The sequence below is a fragment of the Cupressus sempervirens genome, chromosome 4 (genome assembly GCF_028749045.1).
Source record: "Cupressus sempervirens isolate cs-2001-9-10 chromosome 4, ASM2874904v1, whole genome shotgun sequence".
Classification (NCBI taxonomy): Eukaryota; Viridiplantae; Streptophyta; class Pinopsida; order Cupressales; family Cupressaceae; genus Cupressus; species Cupressus sempervirens.
This window is the reverse complement of record NC_143121.1, coordinates 25,753,054-25,774,944: the sequence shown is the minus strand read 5'-3', so window position 1 is coordinate 25,774,944 and position 21,891 is coordinate 25,753,054. Positions and strand designations below refer to the sequence as shown.

Sequence of the window (21,891 nt, the reverse complement as noted above, 5' to 3'; positions counted from 1 at the left end):
TGTGGGTGCCATCCCCACTGCAATTTTACCTTCTCATTGGATTATTTTTGCATTACCAAATATTGTGTTATGTGTTGATTACATGTTTATGTGTGATATTCATGTTATTAGATGCTAGATTTGATGTTACATATTGTTATATGATGGTGCATGGTTAAGGTTAAGGTTGAGATATGTGGTGAATTAAGTTTGAACATGGTTTATGTTTGAAGTGGTAAAAGTTTTGGAAATCCTAATTCACCCCCTCTCAGTATCTCACTTTTCCATTAGATTTCTTACAACTTCATCTCATTTTGCATTTCAGATCTGCTTTGGCAACCCTTCAAGCAATCGCTGCCAACTCTTCACTTTTCCTCAGCTACTCTATTCTTCATAGGTTCTTAACAAATTCCCCATTCAACAACAACATAAAACATCTCATATGCCCCCTAAATAGGTAGCTTTAAGCTTTTGTCGCTTACACATAACCATAGATCTTAGGGTTTGATCATATCTATTGAATTTGTCCATCATTTTATCCTTCTACCCCTTCCTTGAAACATTTGGAAACTTCTCATTAAATCATTTCCACATAACAAACTCAATTCATGCATTAAATACCCTAACTCATCAATCTTTATCATTTATGTGTTTTGATTGATTCGTAAATTCAACTATGTCGGCCTCAAATCTTGATTCTTTCACAAACTGTTAACTTGCTAACACTCAGTCATCACTATGTTCTTTAGCTCGATCATCTCTCCATAGCTCGATCTCTATTGTTATGTCTCTCTCAGTCTTCTTTGCGCTCGGTCACTACTGTCACTTGACTGATACTGTTCTACTCGATTGTTTCTTAAGTTTCTTAATCTTCTGATTCAATTTCTTCATTGATCTTGTAAAACTATTACTTAGTCAAGCTTAGTGTTTTACTCTCCTTCTTGTTCAATCAACTTAAAGCTGAAAGGATTTTGCTTTTGTTAATTAGCAAAACCCCAATAAGGCCTCTGGTCAGTCTACCTCTACTGGTGGGAATTATTGAGGTAAGGAGGGTAGACTCTCATTTTGTTTGAGAAAGACCTAGGACCCTTGTTATGTTGTTGCACCAGATTCTAAGGTGTTAGCTGTCAGGTTGGGGGTTTCAATGACCATTTGTTGAAAGGCCATATGTTTATGTAGGAGCCATTGTAGTTGTGGTTAGCATGAGGCACAAAGGAACTTCCATGACGACAATTGGAGGCCATCAAATTACGTAGCTAAAAGAGTTTTTTTTTATGTATTACTAATTTAATTTAATATAGTTGATATATTAAAAGAAGCAAAAAATAAAATAAAATAAAGTACTAGTAAATTAAAAATATGACAATCAATTTTTTCCTAAAATAAAAAAAACAATCAAATCTTAATATAAAAAATGATATGACCGTCAAATTCCACGCCACCTCTCAAGATCAAATTTAATGTAAAACGGAAAAATCAACAATAATCAAAAGTCAAAAAAATCCCTCGTGTCAAAGATCAAAGCAAATGATTTCAAATATAAAGCTAGGTCGGCAGGTAAGTGATAATTTTGACGCTTTTTCTCTTCACCTCAAGACTCCTATTTTAGCTCTACTTTTTCGTTGGAGCCATTCTGCCGCCTCAGGATACTGTTGGCAGCTAAAATTTTATATATATTTTTCAGAGAATGCAAGTTTTCGGAAGGTACGTTATGGATTTTATTTATTATTTTGTGATATGTGTGAATTTAGTATGGCTTCGCATCTAAAGGCAACTCTTATTTGAATGTTCTCTCAGATTAAGATTTTTTCCAAAATCTTCCAGATTTTAATCTTGTTAATCATAAATTTCAAAGAACACTATTATTGATCTTGGAAAATTGCCAACCCTAAATCGTCAAACCTCAAACTAGAAAATCTTCGACATAACCAGATGTATGGCGTAAGTTCCAACAGTTGACGTGGTGTTTTTAGGATATGTGCTACCTTTTCTGTAAATCTAAACAGAAAATCTGTAGGGATTGAACAAATGCATTGCAATGAAGGTGCAGACCTATATAATTTTCCATGGAGAATATTGCTGCTGAGAAACATATCTGGAACTGAGATTTTAAGGACTACTGCTTGTGAAACTAAAAAGGTAAAGGTGATTTTAGGGCTTTACTGAGGAGACACCTCTTGTCAAAGACAATGATTTTTTTCATTTACTTAGACGTTTTTCAAACATTGGCACTCTTCATTTTTTTGCCTGCTGACAAAGCTCAATGGTAAACTTGAATTTTGGCCTCGTGAGTAATCTCAGAGGTAAACCTTAATTTTGGGCTTGTGAACAATCTCAGGGTGAGCTTGAGTTTTGGCCACGTAACCAAGGTTAGCGGTGAACTTGAACTTTCCGATCTGCTTATGGCCTAAATGGTTGCACTCCCAGAATAAAAACTTTTGTTGCCTCTCAGACCAAAAAAGCTCCCTGGATAGTAAATTTGGTGCCACCAAGTTCCAGCTTTCATTCTTTAGTGTCAGTGAAAAAGCTTTAGTAAAGAAAATTGCCTCTCATAAAATTAATGGAAATAATGTATTCTTCTGTTTCCTGGTCTAGTGTGTCATATGTGTGATGGGCTATATCTTACAGGAAAACTGGGAGCATCTCTTTCCCTGCATTGAAATGGACTCCTACTGCATAGACTTATTGCAGGTTATGAATCAAACATCAAATACCCTTGTTGTAATGTTGCTGTACCCATCTCTCATGAGAATGAATGGAACACTTAGCAATACTCATGAAACATGGGCCAATGAGTTTGACTCATAAAACTACACTGTTGAATCCTGATAGTAATATCATAATTTGACTTGCTGTGGAAAATGTCTCCTACTTATCAATTGAATATCCTACGTATAGGTGGCTAATCTGTAACTTTGGGACTGTTAGCTGGTGTTGAACCCCAATTTTGAGCTTGGAATTTCAGTTTTCCTAACAATTCTCCTCTGATCAATATTGAAAAGTGCTTTGCGAAGTCATGTTTTATGAAGGCAATGTTCAGATTAATTGTCATAACAGCGAACCAAAGGACTCATGTGCCAAAGTGCAAGATCAAGCAAATAGTTTCAAATGGTACGAAGTGTTGTTTTTGAAACACTTTGTACCTGTTAAACTAATTACAAGTGGTTCAAAAGTTCAGTGGGTCTGCTTCAAACCAAGTTGCAAAAGACTTCAGAACTATGCGGGACCCATTCTGGAGGCTCAGTTTTAATGATTCAGAAGTTCAGAGGTTCACCTTGTCAAGTTTGTAATGCAGTTCAGTGCTTCAAGGATTCAGGTTTATATTGATTCCATCATTGATTAAGGTCTTGAAGTTCATATGTTCAGAGGTGCACACCAATGTTCAGTTCCCAGGTTCACATGGTTCGAGGTTCAGATTTTGAGTTCAAGTTCAAAGTTCGAGTTTGCAGATCCAAAAGTCAAGCTGCAGATGTCCACCATTGTCAGGTTTGAAATATCGGTTTCAGAAGAGATGCAGATTCAGAAGTTCAAGTCAACCGTTCAGGAAATTCAAAAAGTGCAGTTTCAATTTCAAAGAGTAATCCATGAACTCATAGAATGTCAAACTCACCAGTTTCATTTTTCTGCCTCTTGATTGGTCTTATGAAAGAAAACTCACAAATTAGTCTCACCAATGGAGATTCTATTATCTTCCAAGGGGGAGTTATAAGGTTCATAAGTGATAGATGACAGACTGGGCCTCATAAATATTTCCAAATATCTCCAAAGGCTTTGAGTCAGTGTGCTAATCAGATGCTTACACCATCACAAAGATTTTTGAAATCACCCAAATGATGACAAACTCTGTCATTCCCAACAAAATCAAAATGGAAGCATATAGGGATGAACAGATAGGATGATGTGGAGCAGTTATGTGTGATGGTAAAATTCCCGTGCCCCTACGGCTAGATGAAGATCCTTTCATTCTCTTAGAATGTAATCTGATGAACAACGTTTGAAGACCAATTCTTGAAAGCTCTGATGTCATCCAAATGTTCTTAACATCATACAATTACATCATGGATGTAACCCGATCCTTATTAACATATTTATCTTGCCTTATCTCACATGTGGGATTTGTGATCTTTCCATTACCATCAGTAATCATAGTCCCATGATTCAAAAGGATTAGGCACATACCACGCCCGCTAAGTGATCCATAAGGTCATCGGTAGAAATCTGCTTTGCGGAGTTGATACAAGACAATGGTGCAATCAATACCATTAGATAATCTGCATTGGGTTTTGATTTCGAATCCCCACATCAAGGTTATGAATGGAGGAGCACTTCATAATGGTTGGTAGATTCAAGAGCAAATAGAGCAACAACAAAAACCGCTCTGTGGTACTAGCCAAACACGCTTAATGATCTTGTTGCAGAATTGTAAAGTGCAGATAAATTGAAATGTGGAAGTCTGGACAATGCATGCCAAGTGTTCGACTTAAGGCCAAGCACCGCATACACAAGCATTGCACGAGGACCCGTGTGCAAGTTATGGATCAAATTGTCTCTTGATATGGCCTTGATCTTAACATCAATAGCCACTGCATCATTGGGAAAAGTTCGTTTCCAGGTGGTAAGCAAGAAGTATGTTCACAATTTCAGATGGAAACTATCTCGATAGGTGGCTAATTTTACAAATAGAGCAACATTCTCTTGGCATGGAGGATGAAACACCAACGGCTCATATTATCATCATCGGGTGTTCATTGACCGGGCAGGGACTGTTTGACGGAATGCCTGATAGGTTAAAGGTTAATTCCCTGCACTCTGTGAATTCATTCTGAGTCCAAATGAGCAAACATTGTCACGTGAAGGTGCCAAGAGTGCATGTGAACTGTTTGATGGAATGCTCAACTGTGGTTTTCTCCAATCAGTAAAATGATGGACTGAATACCGAAGATGAATCCCAATTCATTCTTATTGAACCATCAACATCAGATGTGAGTAGGCCACATTGATTCAGATGAGTCCATGCGCCCAAGAAATTGAAGATGTTGAATTTAACTTCATATACATCAGGTTCCCGTACATGATGCAGTCAACCGTCCTTTGAGGATGAAAAGAACATATATGAGCACACATGGATCATTGTCAATTGTTTCTCAGGTAGAGGCGATGGCATAAACAAGAAATTTGTTTTCTATTGACAAGTGCCCTTTTGGAAATACTCAAACAAGGATTTGGGAGGCAAACATGTTACAAATAATATGTATAGTGTTCTTTCTCCAAAAGACACTTGTCAATTAGTTATTCCGCCTGTCCAAATTGTCATTTTATTACTAAAAGTTGGCTTTAGTGTTTATTAAAATTGAAGTCTTATAGCACTAAAGGGGAAAATCTTGAAAAGACAATAAAGAATCAGTTATTCAAACTGAAGGTGATTATCGGGAAACGAAAGGATAGATGTCCAACTGAAAGCAGGAGGAAGGGGTTCTTTTTTGGAAAGAGGCAGACTGTGTGCTGCATATGAGAGGAAATGTAGAATGTATGGGGATGAGCAGTTTTTTATTGTGATCGGAGCTGATAGTTTTAATTTAGATGTCTTTTTTGGTTCTCTGCAAGTATTTTGAATGTTCAGCAGTGTAACTTGTTCAAATGAATTTTGGATGAATGAAAAGCTCCATATCTTATTCGAAGGTTGCATACTTAGAATCCTTTTCTGTGGTTTATATTTGAATCAAGATTGGATTATGGGGTCATCTTGTATTGCTGTGTCTGTATATTGGGCAGATTTCTTGTTCGTTTAGTCGTTTCTTGACCTTTCTGAAAGCATATGCGGGTGGAGGGACTGTGTGTTTCCATTGTCGTATATGCGGGTTCCTTTTCATTTATGTTATAGTTATTTGCCCCCTATCTAGGAATAGTGAGGGTAGCCTTCGTTTTCAGGTTAAAAGCATTTCTTAATCTCATTCTTTGTATATCTAATCGGGGAGCTGTACCCTGTAAAATTCAGAGGGCACTTGCACAATTCAATGGCAAAGCGACCCAACTGTTGGTAGCTTTTTGTGTCTTCATTGTTGGGCAATAAGGGTTATTTTAGAAGTTTTGTGTGAAGATGAATCTGTTTACCAACAGGGACGTTAAAGCTGAAATTTTAGGGGGAATGGAGTTTTTCCTTAAACAATTAGAATCTCTTATATTGCAGGTCCTTTCTATCTTGTTTCATAGCATTCTATATTGGTTACGGAGAATGTCTTCATTAAAAATGTCAACCCTAAGAACAAGTAACTCTAATCCGTTCCTGCTTAAATAGGAGCAAGAGTTTTTAACTAAAAGTCTTCTTTGTGACGTGAATCATTTTGTACTTGACAGTTGACTTTTTAAAGTGGCTCAACAATATAAATGACGTCCTACCCTGTACATTTTATGTACTGTGATTTCTTCTCAAGTGAGGCTCATTGTGGGCCTCATCTCAACTTTGAATTCTTGGAAAGTGATTCCATGACTTGGCTTTGACTTTTCAGGCATTGCATCTTTAGATCTATTCTCCACTGCTTATTTTTGTTCTATCTTAGTTTCTATCTCTTTAGAAGATGCATTAGGTACTTCCACTGTGTTATTTTTTGGAACATGTACACAATTCAGTCTCGTCAAATTTATGGCCACAAGTGGACAGTCCTATCTACATTAGTCTGATTTAAATTATGCTATATTCCTTCTCTTTTTGTCATTTTATTTATATTAAGCTTGCCTTGGTCTGATATGTCAGTATTTTATTTGCAAACAGGTTGTGATGGCGAAAGTAGACATGCAAATTGAAGGAAATGAGGAATTGATCTTTTTGAAGGAGAGGGCCCAGAAGCTAATAGAGCGCATTGAGGATAGGTGTGCTGTTCAAGACGAGCTTGTCTATGCACTCGATAATCTTGTACCTAATCTTGCAAGTAATTTGGACCTTTCTCTAAAGGTAATTTCTGCCTTTAAGGGAGAAGATCAAAATAAGAGGGTGCGGCCACGTAAGCGCCATCATGTAGGTTCTGGCTCACATTCAAGAGATTCATCTAGTGCTAAAGCTTTATTTACAGTTGGAGGTCCCTCTCATTCTGATGACAGGAATGGTTTCTCAAGAATGGATCTTGTGAGTGGTAGTGATGAAGCAGATATTAGATCTCGTCTGCTTAGGTTGGATGATAAAATTGATGGTGAGAAGGGAGGAGATTCATTCAGAGAAGGAGGCAATGAGGGCAATGCTTTGCATCCTAGAGCTCTTAATTTTGTTAAAGTCATGGTTGCTGCAATTTTACTTGAGCGCACACCATTTGTGCCCCTTGATTCTGCTGCAATCCTCAGGAAATTGGAAAATGGATATTGCACTCCTGCTGAGAAAAATACCCTGATTGAACTGGGGGGAGAATTTGGGGCTATTGCAGCCGTGGAAAAGGCTTTAAAAGCATTCGCAGATGAAAATATAGGAGTAGAGTTGGAAGATTTTGCAGTTAGTGGTAGAAATAGGATAATGATATTGGGAGTTGACCAAAACCGACTGGCGAAAGAATTCCCTGAAGCACCACAGCTTCTAAATACTAAAAGTATTGATATTGCGAATAGCATGGGTATTGTTCCAGCACCTGGAACTTCTGGAGGAATGGATATAGGAAGAGTACAGCCTGGTATGAGTCCAGGTATTCCAAGGCCAGATATGTGGCCGGGATCCGGGGAACCTCACCCACAAGGTGTTCCTGGCATGCCAGTTGCAGGACCGCCAATGTTTCCAGGGGGCAATCCTATGTCAATGATGGGGCCAAGAGGTGGACCTAGACCGATGGGTATGATGGGATTGCCTGGGCCTGCTGGAATGCCTGTACAAGGGATGGGATTTAGTGGTCTTCCTCCTATTCAGAAGCCACACATGGCACAATCACCTGGTTTAGCCCCTCCCTCTTCATCAAAACAGAGGACAGAGGAAGATGACTTGAAGGATATCGAAGCATTGCTTAAGAAGAAGTCATTCAGGGAGATGCAAAAATCAAAAACTGGGGAAGAACTTTATGATCTTATTCATCGTCCAACTGCAAGAGAAACTGCCCTTGCTGCGAAGGTCAGCTTCTCTTTTTCCTTGTACCAGTAAATAAAAGAGAAGCTAGATGTAAACCTTGACATTGTATTGTTGCATTTTCAAGATTTTCTTTCTGGTTTGATACATTTGCTCATTACTTCATACTGTCTTTGTACATCTGGGCCTTTTGTTTTACAGTTCAAATCAAAAGGAGGCACACAGCTGAAGGAGTACTGTAAGGCTTTAACAAAGGAAGACTGTAGAAGACAAAGATGCTCCATTATTGCATGTGAGAAGGTTGTTTATAGGTACACTTATCCATATATTGGAATCTTGTATCACTTGTGCACATGAGAGGCTTGTCTAATGTATGCATTTTGCCTTGTTTCCATAGGTTCACTTCAGGCGGATTATTGCCTTACACACTGATATTAGTTTGGGCGATTGCTCATTTCTGGACACTTGTCGACACATGAAAGTAAGAGATTTTGTTTTGTTAATTTGATTATTATCTCTATTGTAGATACAGTGACATAATTTTGACTATTTAGATCTTTGACACCTCTTTACATAATTGTAGACATGCAAGTATGTGCACTATGAGCTGGATCCAACTCCAGATGCTGGTATTATGATGGGTATTACTAGTATTCAATCACAAAAACCATTACGTGCAGAATATTGTTCAGAAGTTGAACTTGGGGAACCACAGTGGATCAACTGTGATATACGCAATTTCAGAATGGATATTCTGGGCCAGTTTGGAGTTATTATGGCGGATCCACCATGGGATATTCACATGGAGTTACCATATGGTACTATGGCTGATGATGAGATGAGAAATTTGAATGTGCCTAGCTTGCAGACTGATGGTCTTATTTTCCTCTGGGTCACTGGACGCGCAATGGAACTTGGACGAGATTGGTATGTCTCTTTCTTCTGTTAACTGAAAACCATATGTTCATGCATGCTAGTTCATGTGAATTGGTTGTTTTGGGTCCTGAAATTTTAAGAAAAAGAGAACAATTAGAAGCATGTATGCTATCACAGTTCATTTCTTTGTTTGAAAGGTCTAAATGGTTTGATCCTCTATTTTGATATTGATGATCTAGTCTTGAGCTATGGGGTTATCGTCGGGTTGAAGAGATCATTTGGGTAAAGACGAATCAACTTCAGAGAATCATTAGAACAGGAAGAACTGGCCACTGGTTGAATCATAGTAAAGAACATTGTCTTGTTGGTATCAAGGGAAATCCAGAAGTGAACCGTAATATTGACACAGATGTTATTGTTTCAGAGGTTCGCGAAACAAGCCGAAAGCCAGATGAGGTAATTACTAATACTTGCACCTACTGGGGTTCAAGATGTAGGTTGATAGGAAAGTAAAGGTAAAATTCATATATATTTTTATTTTTAACATTATAGAATTAATTATTCAAGAATACAAATGTTTATAAAATCATTTTGGAGCAAAAGCTGTGTATTAAATTATTGAAAACATCATACTTCTGTCACATCTGCAATAGCTTCTAATATGCATGTCACAAACTTCAATTTATGTAGAGATGATATATTTATTCTAAAATTAGTCTTCTACATTGTTTTGTTACAAGAAGTGAATACTACAATGGTACCATGGTAGAAACAGAAAGAATTGCATGAATAAATTCACGTTACAAAAGTTTTTTTTTTCAAGTATACTTTGAATTTGCTTGTCTAGAGGCTTTTCTCACTATTGGACTGTAATGCCCCCTTTTTGGAATTGTCCTAATTTTTTTCCTAGAATTACAAATTCTATTAAAATAAGATTTGTAAGATGGTCAGAGATATATCTTTACCATCTAAACTGCCTGTTAACCAGGTAAATCCTGAGTTAGGTCCTGCAATCACCAAATAAGGGACAAGTGCATATATTTATGTAAACTGATTATATTGTCAATGTGATGTAATCCATCTTAAACTTTACAAATAAAAAGACACATACAATCCTAGTCCAGAGATTATGTAGCAATATATGATGCATATGAAAGAAGCCCACTTATAGCATTAAACATCCATACGGACTATCCCTCACAAATAGTGCCCTTGTATGATGTAACCCATGCTCATTCCACCACAGGCCTTATCTAGTGCTTTTGTATGATGTAGCCTATGCCCTTTTCACCGCAGGCCTTACCTAGTGCCTTTGTATGATGTAGCATGGTACATTCCACTGCAGGACCCACCCATGTTGTGAGGTAATAATAACATCATGTTCTAAGTCACACAGTCTCACATGACTAGTTCTTGCAGACTGACGAAACATTTGAATATATTTGTGAGGCCTTGTTAAGGTGACCTTTTTTTTTGTATGACATAATTATAGTCCTAGAATCAGTTTGTAATTAGTAATATAGTATGATAAATTGTATATTTCAGGAGATACTTGTATATTTCATATTAATAAATTTGTATCAGATAGTATGACGTATTTGTCTGGATGTTTTAGTAATATCCAGACATATACAATCAGAAGTCCACATAAAATGGCATATACACAAATCAGAAACACATTAGTTTAGTGCTATACAGGCATATGTGTTTGTGTTTGTATCAAATGACATCTTTTTAATTCAACTGTGGTTCAGAAGTTAATTGTCTCCCTTTCTCTATCTGATTGATTCTTTTATAGAATTCTGACTTTTCCTTGTTGGCTATACCTCTGTCAACGTCCTCTGCTTATAACTCAAGATTTTATTGGCTATTGGATACCTTTACTGTGCAGAGCCCTCTTCTCTTATTTGGCAATTTCATATCTATTACTGTTGCTAGCTGGACAGGAGTCTGGTATGCTTCCCTGCTTTTCTATTTTCCTTGCGACCTGCTGTTCATTTGATGCACTGAACTGAAGGATGGCTGATTGTGTAAACTATCAATTGCTGACTTTATATTGAAAATTCTGATTGTATGCCCTTCCTGTCTGACATTTTCATCCTACTTCTATCTGCACGTGGGGAAAAGAAAGTGACCCCTTCCTTCAAAGATTGTATCTTTGATTATTGTCTCATGAGCCGTGTTTAAGCTTTTGTTTAGGCATTTGATATAGTTATGATATTGCCATCAGGATTCAACTGTATAGTTTTTGAGTCAGATTTGTCTATGCATGTTTCTTGTGTCGTGGTTCACAAGTGTCAAGAACCCATCTCTCATGAGAATGAATGGAACACTTGGCCCTCGTTCCATCTAGGTGATGCTCACAGAGGTGAAGCACTGAGACTTCCCAGGAGGTCACCTATCCCAGTAGTACTCCATCCAAAAGGTGCAGTATATGTGTTGAAATGAAATCTACATATGATTTTTGACTAAGCAGCTGAAGAAGACAAGCAAGAAGCTCGAGCAGACAGCCAGGCAGCTTAAGCACAATTAAGTAACCAAGCAGCTCAATCAAACAACTAAGCAGCTCAAGCAGACAACTAGGCAACTCATCTTAAAATTTAATAATTTGAATAATCCTCTGAGATTTATATGACCTTGATTATTGACGTTTGTCATCAATGACAACGTACTTAACAAGATCTTTATCCTTCAATCCAAATGATCAATCTCTTTTCATCAATTTCTGTCAGTTTAGGAATCACAGTCCACTACACACATGAAATGATAGGCATTTCTTGAATTCTGTTTCTTGTTGCTGCTTTGTATTAGATGACAAGTTTCATTTTGTTGTTCTATATTGCATAGCCTTTGCTTTAAAGATTTTGAGACAAGTCATTGACAAAAAGAATTCAGTTAAGTGGCTTTTTTAATGTATGTGAAAAACAATTGGGGGTTTTGATAATGTTAAGTCAGATCCTTTGATGTATACTAGTATACACCTTTTGCATGTCTCTCCATGATGTAACCAGAACCTTTCCCAAATGGAAACTTCACTGGGTGACCTGAATCTCCTTTTGACTAGCATTGTGAACTTGAATTTTTTACATCCCACTTTTTGTGAGGATTGTACTGGGCCTTGATTAAGAGTGACTAAAAGGAGCTTATAGTGTGATAATATTTTGTGATTTTTATTACGTATCCATTTATTTGGATGTATTGATGTTTGACATTTATAATCTCTGACAGTTACAAATATATGCAAATTACCATACACGAGTGATGCTTTTATTTTAGCATATTTCCGTTAAGATTTGACCTTTGGTATTTCACATTGAAAGAGTTGAATGTTCCTTCGAACATAATGGTGTGCCTGTAATGATCTAGTTGTCACTTGAGCCTCTACTGTTTTCTGAATATCCATGGGGGAGCATATAGTCGGCATAGATACCTATTGTTGTGTTTGATAAATATTGGTTATGGTCACTTGAGCCTCTATTGTTTTTTGAATATCCATGGTGAAGCATGTAGTCGACATAAAATGCCTATTGTTGTGTTTGATAAATATTGGTTATGGTCACTTGAGCCTCTATTATTTTCTGAATATCCATGGTGGAGCATGTAGTCAGCATCAAATGCCTATTGTTGTGTTTGATAAATATTGGTTATCTGTCAGTGTATTAATTGTCATTGGTTGTTACTCTCAGGTGGTTGTGTCAGTTATGTTCCTCTTGGCAACCATCGGGTCCTTTAAAATGTTGTGTCCGCCAAGGAAGGGGGTATGGTATTGTTGGGTAAATTGTAACCCTTGGCCAAACATTTCAGATCTTCTTCTTTGTAATAAGTCATGAGCAATTAAAGAAATAACTTTAGGATATAGTTGGCTCGTGTATCTGGAAAACACTATCATCTGTATTTATGTATGTAATTTACCAGGTATAGCAGTAAACACAACATAGCCACTATTAATATTTACTATAATCCTAGGTGCTGACAAGGTTGGCTGTTACTCCTAGTTGATATATCATCTATTTTAGTTAAGCACTTTTGTGACTTAGCACACCTGATGACACACAAAACTGCAAAAACCATTGTATTTGAGATCTTTTTAGGTTGAAATTTCCTTCGCACAATATTACGTACATCTTTATCATTTTTTTGTTCGATGCTTCATTATGGGGCCAACATACTTCATGGATTGCTTCAAGCCTTCATATACCAAGGAAACAATCATCACTGCCGTTGCAAATGAGATATAGTTGGTTATTTCTTGTCCTGGTCACTGAAATAGCTTTACAACTGTTACATAATTTGACAGAGCTAGAAGTTTAATGTTATTGATGAAAATAAATTTTATTCTTATACTTAGAGTCTTCAAGGTTCTGCTAATGGTGTCTTTTTTGGCAGATGTATCCAATGCTAGAAAGAATAAGTCCTCGTACTCGAAAGCTTGAGCTGTTTGCACGGATGCATAACACTCATGCAGGGTATGTTACTCTGCCAAGATTTCATACATCACTATATTTTGAAGTGCCGTTTTTTTGTTTTGTAAATGGTAATTATGGATCACTGTTTTTTCCGTGTTTCTGTTTTTATTACGTTTGAACCATTTTAACCCGTCTAATTGTATTATTAAATCTGTGGGGATTAGGTGGATGTCCCTTGGTAATCAATTGAATGGTGTGAGGTTAGTTGATGAAGGATTGAGAGCAAGATTTAAAGCCGCATATCCTGATGTGGACGTGCAACCTCTATCTCCTCCGAGGGCTGCTGTCTCTGATGGAGAGGCAAGTGCCCAAACAAAGAACCGGTTTACTGATGCAAAGGTTGCACCAGAAGACATGCCTATGGCAAGTGTGGAAAATTATGCATCCGAGGAAAAACTTGTAGCTAAAGATATTGAAATGACAACTTGAAAATATTTAACTACCCTAGGATTGACAAGAATTATCTTCAGGAAGAAACATGATATCTCCACTTCATATTCGTGAATTGAGAATGCTTCGGGGTACTTCTCTTCTAGTGGCGAGGGGCACATGGAACACTACAATTGTGGTTCCTTTCCACAGATCTAGAACCTAATGCCACACTGAGGAAAGGTTTGCCGTGGTGGCTAGCGAATGACTACTTACAATTTAGAAATAATGGTGACTGGAAATTGTATCTGTTATATTAATATCATTAACTTCTTCAAATAAACTGTTGACAGACGTAAATATCTGTGAATCAACGCAGTAGGTCCAAAAAGGTCGTGAAACCTACATCATATGATATGCACATCAAGATAAATTAAAATTTGGATTTTGTACTGTTTTAAATAAATGGTGATGGTTGATAAACATTGTTTATTAGGGGGTACAGAAAATGAATATACTTTTGAAATAATAAAACATTAAATATACTTGGGCACTAAAAAGGAGGTGCAATGGTTATGGTTATGTCACTAGAGATATACAATTGACATTTTATTGAATCATAGAGACAATGAAATAGTAAGATTGAAGATGTTCATGTTTTATTTTCAGTTTAAAATGCATATTAAGTAACATTTGCACAACACTTAACTGTGCCATCTTCCCTTTTTTCTCTTTTTTTTCAGTTTTCTGGTTCTTTTCTCCATCCTTCCACTTCATCGCACATTCTCTATCCATTTCCTAGATGGTGGACCCATTGAGGATGCTCTCACAAAAAGAGGGAAAAGTGGTGGAGAATTATGCAAGGAAATCTGAACCATTTTCTTCCGTTGCAAGTGGCATTTTGAACAATTATAGGGTTAGATTTAGTATAATGTATGCATTTAATGCAACAGTGAGAACGGGGTGCTTTCCCTTCAAGGTATGAGAGACTTTGTTTCATGCATTGTGGCTGATCATCCTATTTTGCAACTAAATTTGAACAAATTGTCGGTTGCAAAATATCCACCCAACAAGTGTAACAACATTATTTTAATCCATCATTTTAAAATTTATACACATTTTTAAAAATTTATATGTTAAATAATTTTGATAAAATGATGATTTAACATTATACATGTAATATTCAAATATATATCTTTTATTCTTTTTTTTATTTTTTACTATTACTAAATCGAACATATAATAGCCAACAAAATTATTACTAAGTTACTTTAATGCTTTAGTTATTAGAATGTCTCTTCACCTTACATATGTGATTGCTTAACACTTCCCTTGGTCCAAGTTTAAGGAAAATAAAAAATTAATATATGTTTCATCCTAATATATCTTTTATTCTTTTTTTTATTTTTTACTATTACTAAATCGAACATATAATAGCCAACAAAATTATTACTAAGTTACTTTAATGCTTTAGTTATTAGAATGTCTCTTCACCTTACATATGTGATTGCTTAACACTTCCCTTGGTCCAAGTTTAAGGAAAATAAAAAATTAATATATGTTTCCTCTAATTAGGATGAACAAGAAGAAAAATAACTATATTATGCAAAATTAAAATAACCTAAATTTTTATTTACTATTGACATGTTGTGTGCATCCATCAAGCACACATCAAGCATGCCAACTCCTTTTCCACTTTGATATTTTATACTCAAGGAAGTTTAATTTTTTTTCTCTTCTCACATATGTGATATCTTGTTATAAAATGTTATAAAGTGGCATAGATTGTTCACGAAGAACAAAATGGAAGAACTTTGATGAAAGAGGATAAATATGTTCATTTTATAACTCTTAATATCAAGTGTCTTTTGTAAACACTTAGGGCCCATTTGTTTGTCGGCATAGGAATAGAAAACTAGAATATAATGGAAATGTGGAATGGGAATGGAAAAGAGCAATCTCATTCTTGTTTGGTTAACTTGGTATTTGATTGAGAATATGTTACTCCCTTGTTTGGTTAACCTGGTATTTGATTGAGAATATGTTACTCTCTTGTTTGGTTGTACAAAAATGGAATTAGAGTAAGGTTAACTTTTGTATTTTTAAAAATATTTCTTTTGAATTTTTTTGTTTTAATTTATTATTTTTTAGTTAATTTTTTCAATAATGGTAAAAAGGTTAATTTATTTTCATTTTTATTTTACTCATTGAAGTTAATGAGAAATATAATTTATTTCATTTTTTTTAAACAAATAGATATAATAAAAAAAAGTTTTTAAAAAATAAAATGTTAGAAAAAAAATTATTAATAAATTATTAATTTTTAAATTTTAAAAAAAATTTAACAAAAAAAAAATTGAAAAAAAAAATCAGATTGGGAATAGGAATGGCCCATTTCAATAACAACTATTTTTTGGAATAGACATATGCTCATTTTAGAGACAAAATTGGAATATGTTTGCTTATTCCCTAGTCTAATTTGGGATACCAAATAGAGAATACATTTCTTATTCCAATTTTTCTATTCCTATTCCAGCAAACAAACGGGCCCTTAACTATGACCTTCTCTTCCCTAAAATAAACCACAAGCACCATCTCTCTTCCCACCCTGTGACGTGCTCCACACATCCCTCACATCACCACATGGCATAGATTTACATTTGTCACTTGTTCTTTAATTCAAATGTAATTCACGATTTAAATGGTTAGGCATTGCGAAAAATCTTTTTTTCGCTTTGTTAGAGTTTCATGCAATCTTTGAGTTTCCTTGCGTATGGCTTTCTATCTAATCTTTCCTTCTATGTTTTCCATCTGTCAAATCACATTTACTGCGAGAGTTTTTAAGCTAGTTTATAATGGCCTCGGTCAGTGGTGACCCAGTTGTTGATACTGTTGTTCATGTTGCTGCTTCAGAAAGTCATGGTGCCTCCATTGAACAAACGTCCTCACAAGTTTGTCCTGAAGGTTTTTCACGTGGTAATCCTAATATTATCCTTCCTTTGCAAGAATTTGAAGTTGCCTGTGATTGGTTAAAACAACATACCTTAATAGGGTATTTTGTGGGTAGGACTCTTCCTAAAGCTATGCTCTGAGAATGGGTTAACAAGAGCTGGACTCCTCATGGAGTTCGCCTTGACACTGTGCAAAACCTTACCGAAGTGTTTTTTTTAAATTTCGCTTTACCAACTTGTCATAGGCAGACGTGGTTTTTAGCAATGGTCCTTGGTTTGTGTATTCTTCCTTGCTTGTTTTTCAAAGATGGTCAAAAAATTTCACTATCTCTGATGACAAAAAGCTTAGGGTTCCTGTGTGGGTAGAGTTACCGAGTTTACCCTTGCCATGTTGGTCTTTTATTGAGTCCATTACCAATACTCTTGGCAAAGTTATTACAAAGGAACATGAAATTTTTTTCAATGCTCATCCTTAAAAACATGTTTACATTGAGGTTGATCTCTCCAAGGATCTCAAGGATTTTGTGGAGATACAAATTGGTTCCCAAATCTTCTCTCAGAAGATGCTTTATTTGAACCTGTCTAACAACTGTTATAGGTGCCAGTCAGTGGAACATAAGATTAGGGATTTCCCTTTGGCTGTGCCTAGGGTTAAACCCCTGCCTAAAGAGGTTCCTGTCAAACCAGCAGAAGGGAAGCAAAAAGAAGAATGGACTACTATTGGGCACTAGGGCAAGGCTCCCTTGGCTCCTAAACAATCATATGCGACTGTCGTTTCGGTTCCTCCTATCTTAACAGGAGCGCAAACCCTAGCCATTGTAGGGATGCAAGCAATTTTTTTGGAACCAAACTTTGGTTCACAAGGGATTAAGGCGGCCACCAGGGCTAACACCTCAGTTGTGATTTGCACCTCTCTTGTTGCTTCTTCCATAGTGACTCAAAATGTGCAGCATTCTGACAGTCCTCCCGGACATGTTGAGAAACCAGAGGATTTTCCTTCTGGCTTTAACCCAGTTTCAACTTTCTTGTAGAATAGCTACTCCTCTCTCGAGGACAAGGAAGATATGGAAGAATTTTCATGAAATTTTTTTATCATGGAATATGCAAGGTCTTACAAACCTCTCCAGAAAGTACTATGTCAAGGATACCCGTCATAGACTTGGTAATTTATATTTTTTCTGTATGCAAGAAGTTAAAATCTCTGGTTTCATGTTGTTATCTGCATGTTGTGTCATTTGGCCGGATGGCATTATGTTTTCCTCTCATCATGATTCTGGCAAAAGTGGTGTAGTTACTCTTCTGTCACCTCATTTTCATTCTGCTATTATTTCGCACGGTTCTGACCCCATGCACAAAATCATTGGGCTTTTACTTTCTATTAACAATCATTCTTTTGGAGTCATTAATGTTTATGCTCCCAATGATGCTATGGAAAGATCTCAATTGTGGGGCTGGCTGGCTAACAACTTGCCTCCAGCTACTTGGGTTATGTGTGGTGACTTCAATATGGTTGATCTAGCCTTTGACAAAGATGGCATTTTGCCTTTTCGCTAGACAGCTAGGGAAAGGGAAGCCTGGTACTACATGCGTAATAAATTGGGCCTTTTTTATCTCAATACTAACCACCACCAACATAGTGGGGTTTGGCACACTTGGTCCAACTTTCGAGTTGGCTCTGGTCGCATTTTAAAATGTCTCAATCGTGTCATGATTACTACACAATCTTTTTTCTCCTTTTCTTAGGATCAAGATTTACCTGTCATTCCCTTGCCAGATGTGACGTTATCAGATCACTATCCCATTTATTTTGCTATCTTGTGGCACACAGCTGTCCAACGAGTTGTTAGGACTCAATTTTTCCTCAACACGTCAGTGTTGATGCATGCTTCCACTATTGCTCATATCTTGGGTGTCTGAAATTTGGAACCACATCTGCATTCCCAGATAGGGTGTATTTAGTGGTGGAATGATGCCATTACTAATACCACTTGCTTTTTGCACATCTATAGGTGACAGTTGGCAGTTTTCAGAAGGTGGTCTTATGAATCCACTACCACTGCTCTCAAGAAAGCTTTTGAGGCTCTCACCCTTAACCCTTTTGATGTTCATTTGTAAATTCAACTTGCCAAACTGCGCCATGAAAAACAAGTTGCAGATAATTATGCTACTTGAGGGGCACAAATCAAAGCTCGCCTCTGTTGGTTGGAGGTTGGTGATAAAGCTTCGAAGGAATTCTTTCAGGCTCTTTAAGCCCGTCATACCAATTTTGGGATTAAAAAAATCAAACAAAACACTTCTGTTCTCTCCAGTCTCCCTGACATCCTGAAAGCTTTTGTTCATCAATATGAAAACGTGTTTTCTTTGCAAGGAAATTCAGTTGCTAGGAAGAAGCCCTCAAAAAGTGTATTTATGTTACTCCAAAGCGCCTAGCAGTTGAGCAATGTTCTTTCTATGAGCAACTTATTACCCTCCAAGACCTTAAAGAGGCGGTTTTCTCCATGGCTGATGACAAGTCCCCTGGGTGTGATGGGTTTCCTTGTGAATTTTACAAACACCTCTGTGAGTATATTGGTCCCGATCTACACAAAGTTTATCTTGAAGCCTATCATTCTAAAAGCCTAGGAGCTATTATCAACAAATGAAACATCAAATTCATACCTAAAGTTGGAGATCCTGAGGATATTTGTAATTTGCGGCCCATTACCCTTCTTAATGTGTCTTACAAGATTATTGCTAAGGCAATTTCTATTAAAATTTGCCATGTCTTTCTTTTAATTGTGCAGCCCGAGCAAACTGGCTTTATCAAATCCATATATATTCTTGACAACACCATTGCTGCCTGGGAAGGTATGGATTGGGCTCGCAAGTCCAATCAACCGTCTGTTTATTTGAAAATAGATTTTACTGAAGCCTATGACCAGATTGAATGGCCTTTCATTTTGGCTATGCTCCAGGCTCTTGGTTTTGGTCCCAATTTTCTACAGTCTGTGGTGATGCTCTTTGGAGATGCTAATGCTTGCATTACTATCAATAACTCCCAATCTAATGCCTTTGGGCTTTTTCGTTCCACTAGGCAGGGTTGCCCTCTAGCTCCGGCATTATATGTTCTTGCTGCTGACAGATTTGGCTACTTGCTAGCCGGCTCTGTGTCTTAAAGTTTGGTTCGTGGCATTTCTTTACCAGAATCCTCTTCTCAGTTGGTCAATGGTCATTTTGTTGATGGTTTTTTTCTCACTCTTTTGGAGGATGAAGAAAACATCAATAATACCTTGAATTGCCTTGACACTTATTGTCAAGCCTCTGGCTCTGCTATTCAATGGCATAAAATGCTCTTTTATCGCCAGTCTTTTTTGCCAGCTCCACCTTGGCTTAACCAGTTTGAATGGAAATGGGTCACACACGGGGAGACTTTCCACTTTTTAGGCATTCCTTTTGCTTTTCAAGCATCGCCAGTGGATCTATGGAATGTTGTGCTTGCCAAGATTACAAAGAAGTTGGACTATTGGCTTACGAAACCGCTCTCTCTTGCAAGAAAATTTTAGATTTTCTCTAAAGTTCTTGCAGCTACGCATGTCTATTATTCTTCTTGTTGGGCTCCTTCAAAAGTCTCTTATAAAAAATTAGAGCAATTGCTCCATGATTTTTTTTGGCTTCTAGTTCTGACCATCATGGCTTTTACAGAGTTGCTTGGAATTTTTGTTGTCTCCCCAAAGAGTCTAGAGGCCTTGGCCTTCTCTCCACACAAAAGCAAGGCCTTGCTTTGTGTGCCAAATGGATTATTCATGCCATCACTGTAGATGAAGCTTGGAAGATTTTGGTTCGGCATTGCATTTCCTCTGAGTTTCCTGTTAACAGACCTACATGGAAGGGGATTGGCTTTCAAACTCTTCTCATCATGTGAGAACCTATGCACATACAGGGCTCTTTTGTTATCAAGAGCATATGGAAAGCTTGGGAAGCTGTTAAGCCCTGGCTTCACTGGTTTGGTGATGAGTTCTGTGATGGGCTCTCTTTGAACCAAACAGAACATTTTGTGGTCTCCTCTATTTTCCATCTAGGGTATTCCCCTAGGCAAGACTCAAGGTGCTAATGTTTTTCATTTTTTCAAACGAGGCATCCCTAAAGATATTTTCTCTAGGGTGTCCATGAGTCTCAGATTTTGGGAAGATATGCAAGTCCAGTACCGTCTTGCCTGTTCAGATAGACAGACTTTTGACTTGTTGCTTTTTGCAATTCCAGGCCACTTAATTCATAAAGTGGGTATCCAATTTGTTCGACCTTGGTGGACTGACTAGAAGTGGTATCCTGTTGCTCCTTTCACCAGCTACAACCCAAGTTTGGGATATAGATGGCTTTCTCCCCATCTTCCTATGGTGGATACGCTCAATTAGAGATGGCATTCAAATCTTCCCTTTCTCAATGGAGAAAGCACTTTGACACTATTTGGAGTGCCATTACAAAACCCAAGATTGCTTATTTTGCTTGGTGCCTAGCTTTTCAAGGTCTTCCCCTTGGGCCTCAACTTAAGCATATTGGAGTTTCAGATCCTAGGTGTCCATTTTGTGGCTAGCTAGAGTCTTTCCTACATATTTTCTGGTTTTGTAGACATGCTCAAAATTATTGGCACTAGATTCATGATTTTTTTAAGCCATTTTGGCCTGAACCCTTTTCTTGGTATATGGCTATTTTGGGTGATTCCCCCAAGATCCCTAGAAAATTTATCTAGATGTGGCATACCTTCAAGATGGAGATTTTGTTCACTCTGTGGAAAGATAGAAATATTGTTCTTTTCACTCACAGTTTTCTTGTTGCAAATATTGCTATGTACACTAAAGCGTGCATTTGTAATAATGTAATCATGTAGATTCAAGTGCAAGCAAACAAGGTGGCCGTGGAGGTGGCCAACCTTCAAGAGCTTCTCAATCACTAGGGCAATGCCCCTTGTATTGTGCCAAAGTACCTCCAGATACCTCGGTTGATACCACACCGCCCAGAGGCCGCCGCTAGGGGCACAATTCTTCAAGCTACTGCTTGCACAGGCCGCGTTCGCAGGCTTATTGCCACTGCTCTCGTAGCGATGGCAATGGTGGTTGGCAGCACCACTCGGTTTCCTCGCCTTGTGGTGGCACAGGTTGGTCCCCAACTCCTCCTCCTGATCCTTAGCGTGTGGTTTCTAGAAAGTGGCTTTTTTTCCTGGAATTGGCCATCTCACCTC

At 37.3% G+C, this 21,891-nt stretch overlaps 1 protein-coding gene across 3 annotated transcripts; it reads left to right on the top strand.

Moving 5' to 3' along the window:
- Positions 1-1,524: 1,524 nt before the first annotated feature.
- On the top strand, positions 1,525-14,191 carry LOC149559763 (N(6)-adenosine-methyltransferase MT-A70-like). 3 transcript variants are annotated; one of them, XM_089824275.1, is made up of 8 exons: positions 1,525-1,683; positions 6,749-8,059; positions 8,216-8,314; positions 8,412-8,495; positions 8,598-8,941; positions 9,130-9,346; positions 13,277-13,356; positions 13,521-14,191. In XM_089824275.1, the coding sequence occupies exons 2-8, from the start codon at positions 6,755-6,757 to the stop codon at positions 13,783-13,785; spliced, it is 2,394 nt and encodes a 797-aa protein (XP_089680401.1). In that variant the 5' UTR covers positions 1,525-1,683; positions 6,749-6,754; the 3' UTR covers positions 13,786-14,191. The 3 variants fall into 3 exon arrangements, with proteins under 3 accessions (XP_089680401.1, XP_089680402.1, XP_089680403.1); XM_089824276.1 differs by lacking the exon at positions 1,525-1,683 and adding an exon at positions 1,955-2,118; XM_089824277.1 differs by lacking the exon at positions 1,525-1,683 and adding an exon at positions 2,617-5,127.
- Positions 14,192-21,891: the final 7,700 nt, after the last annotated feature.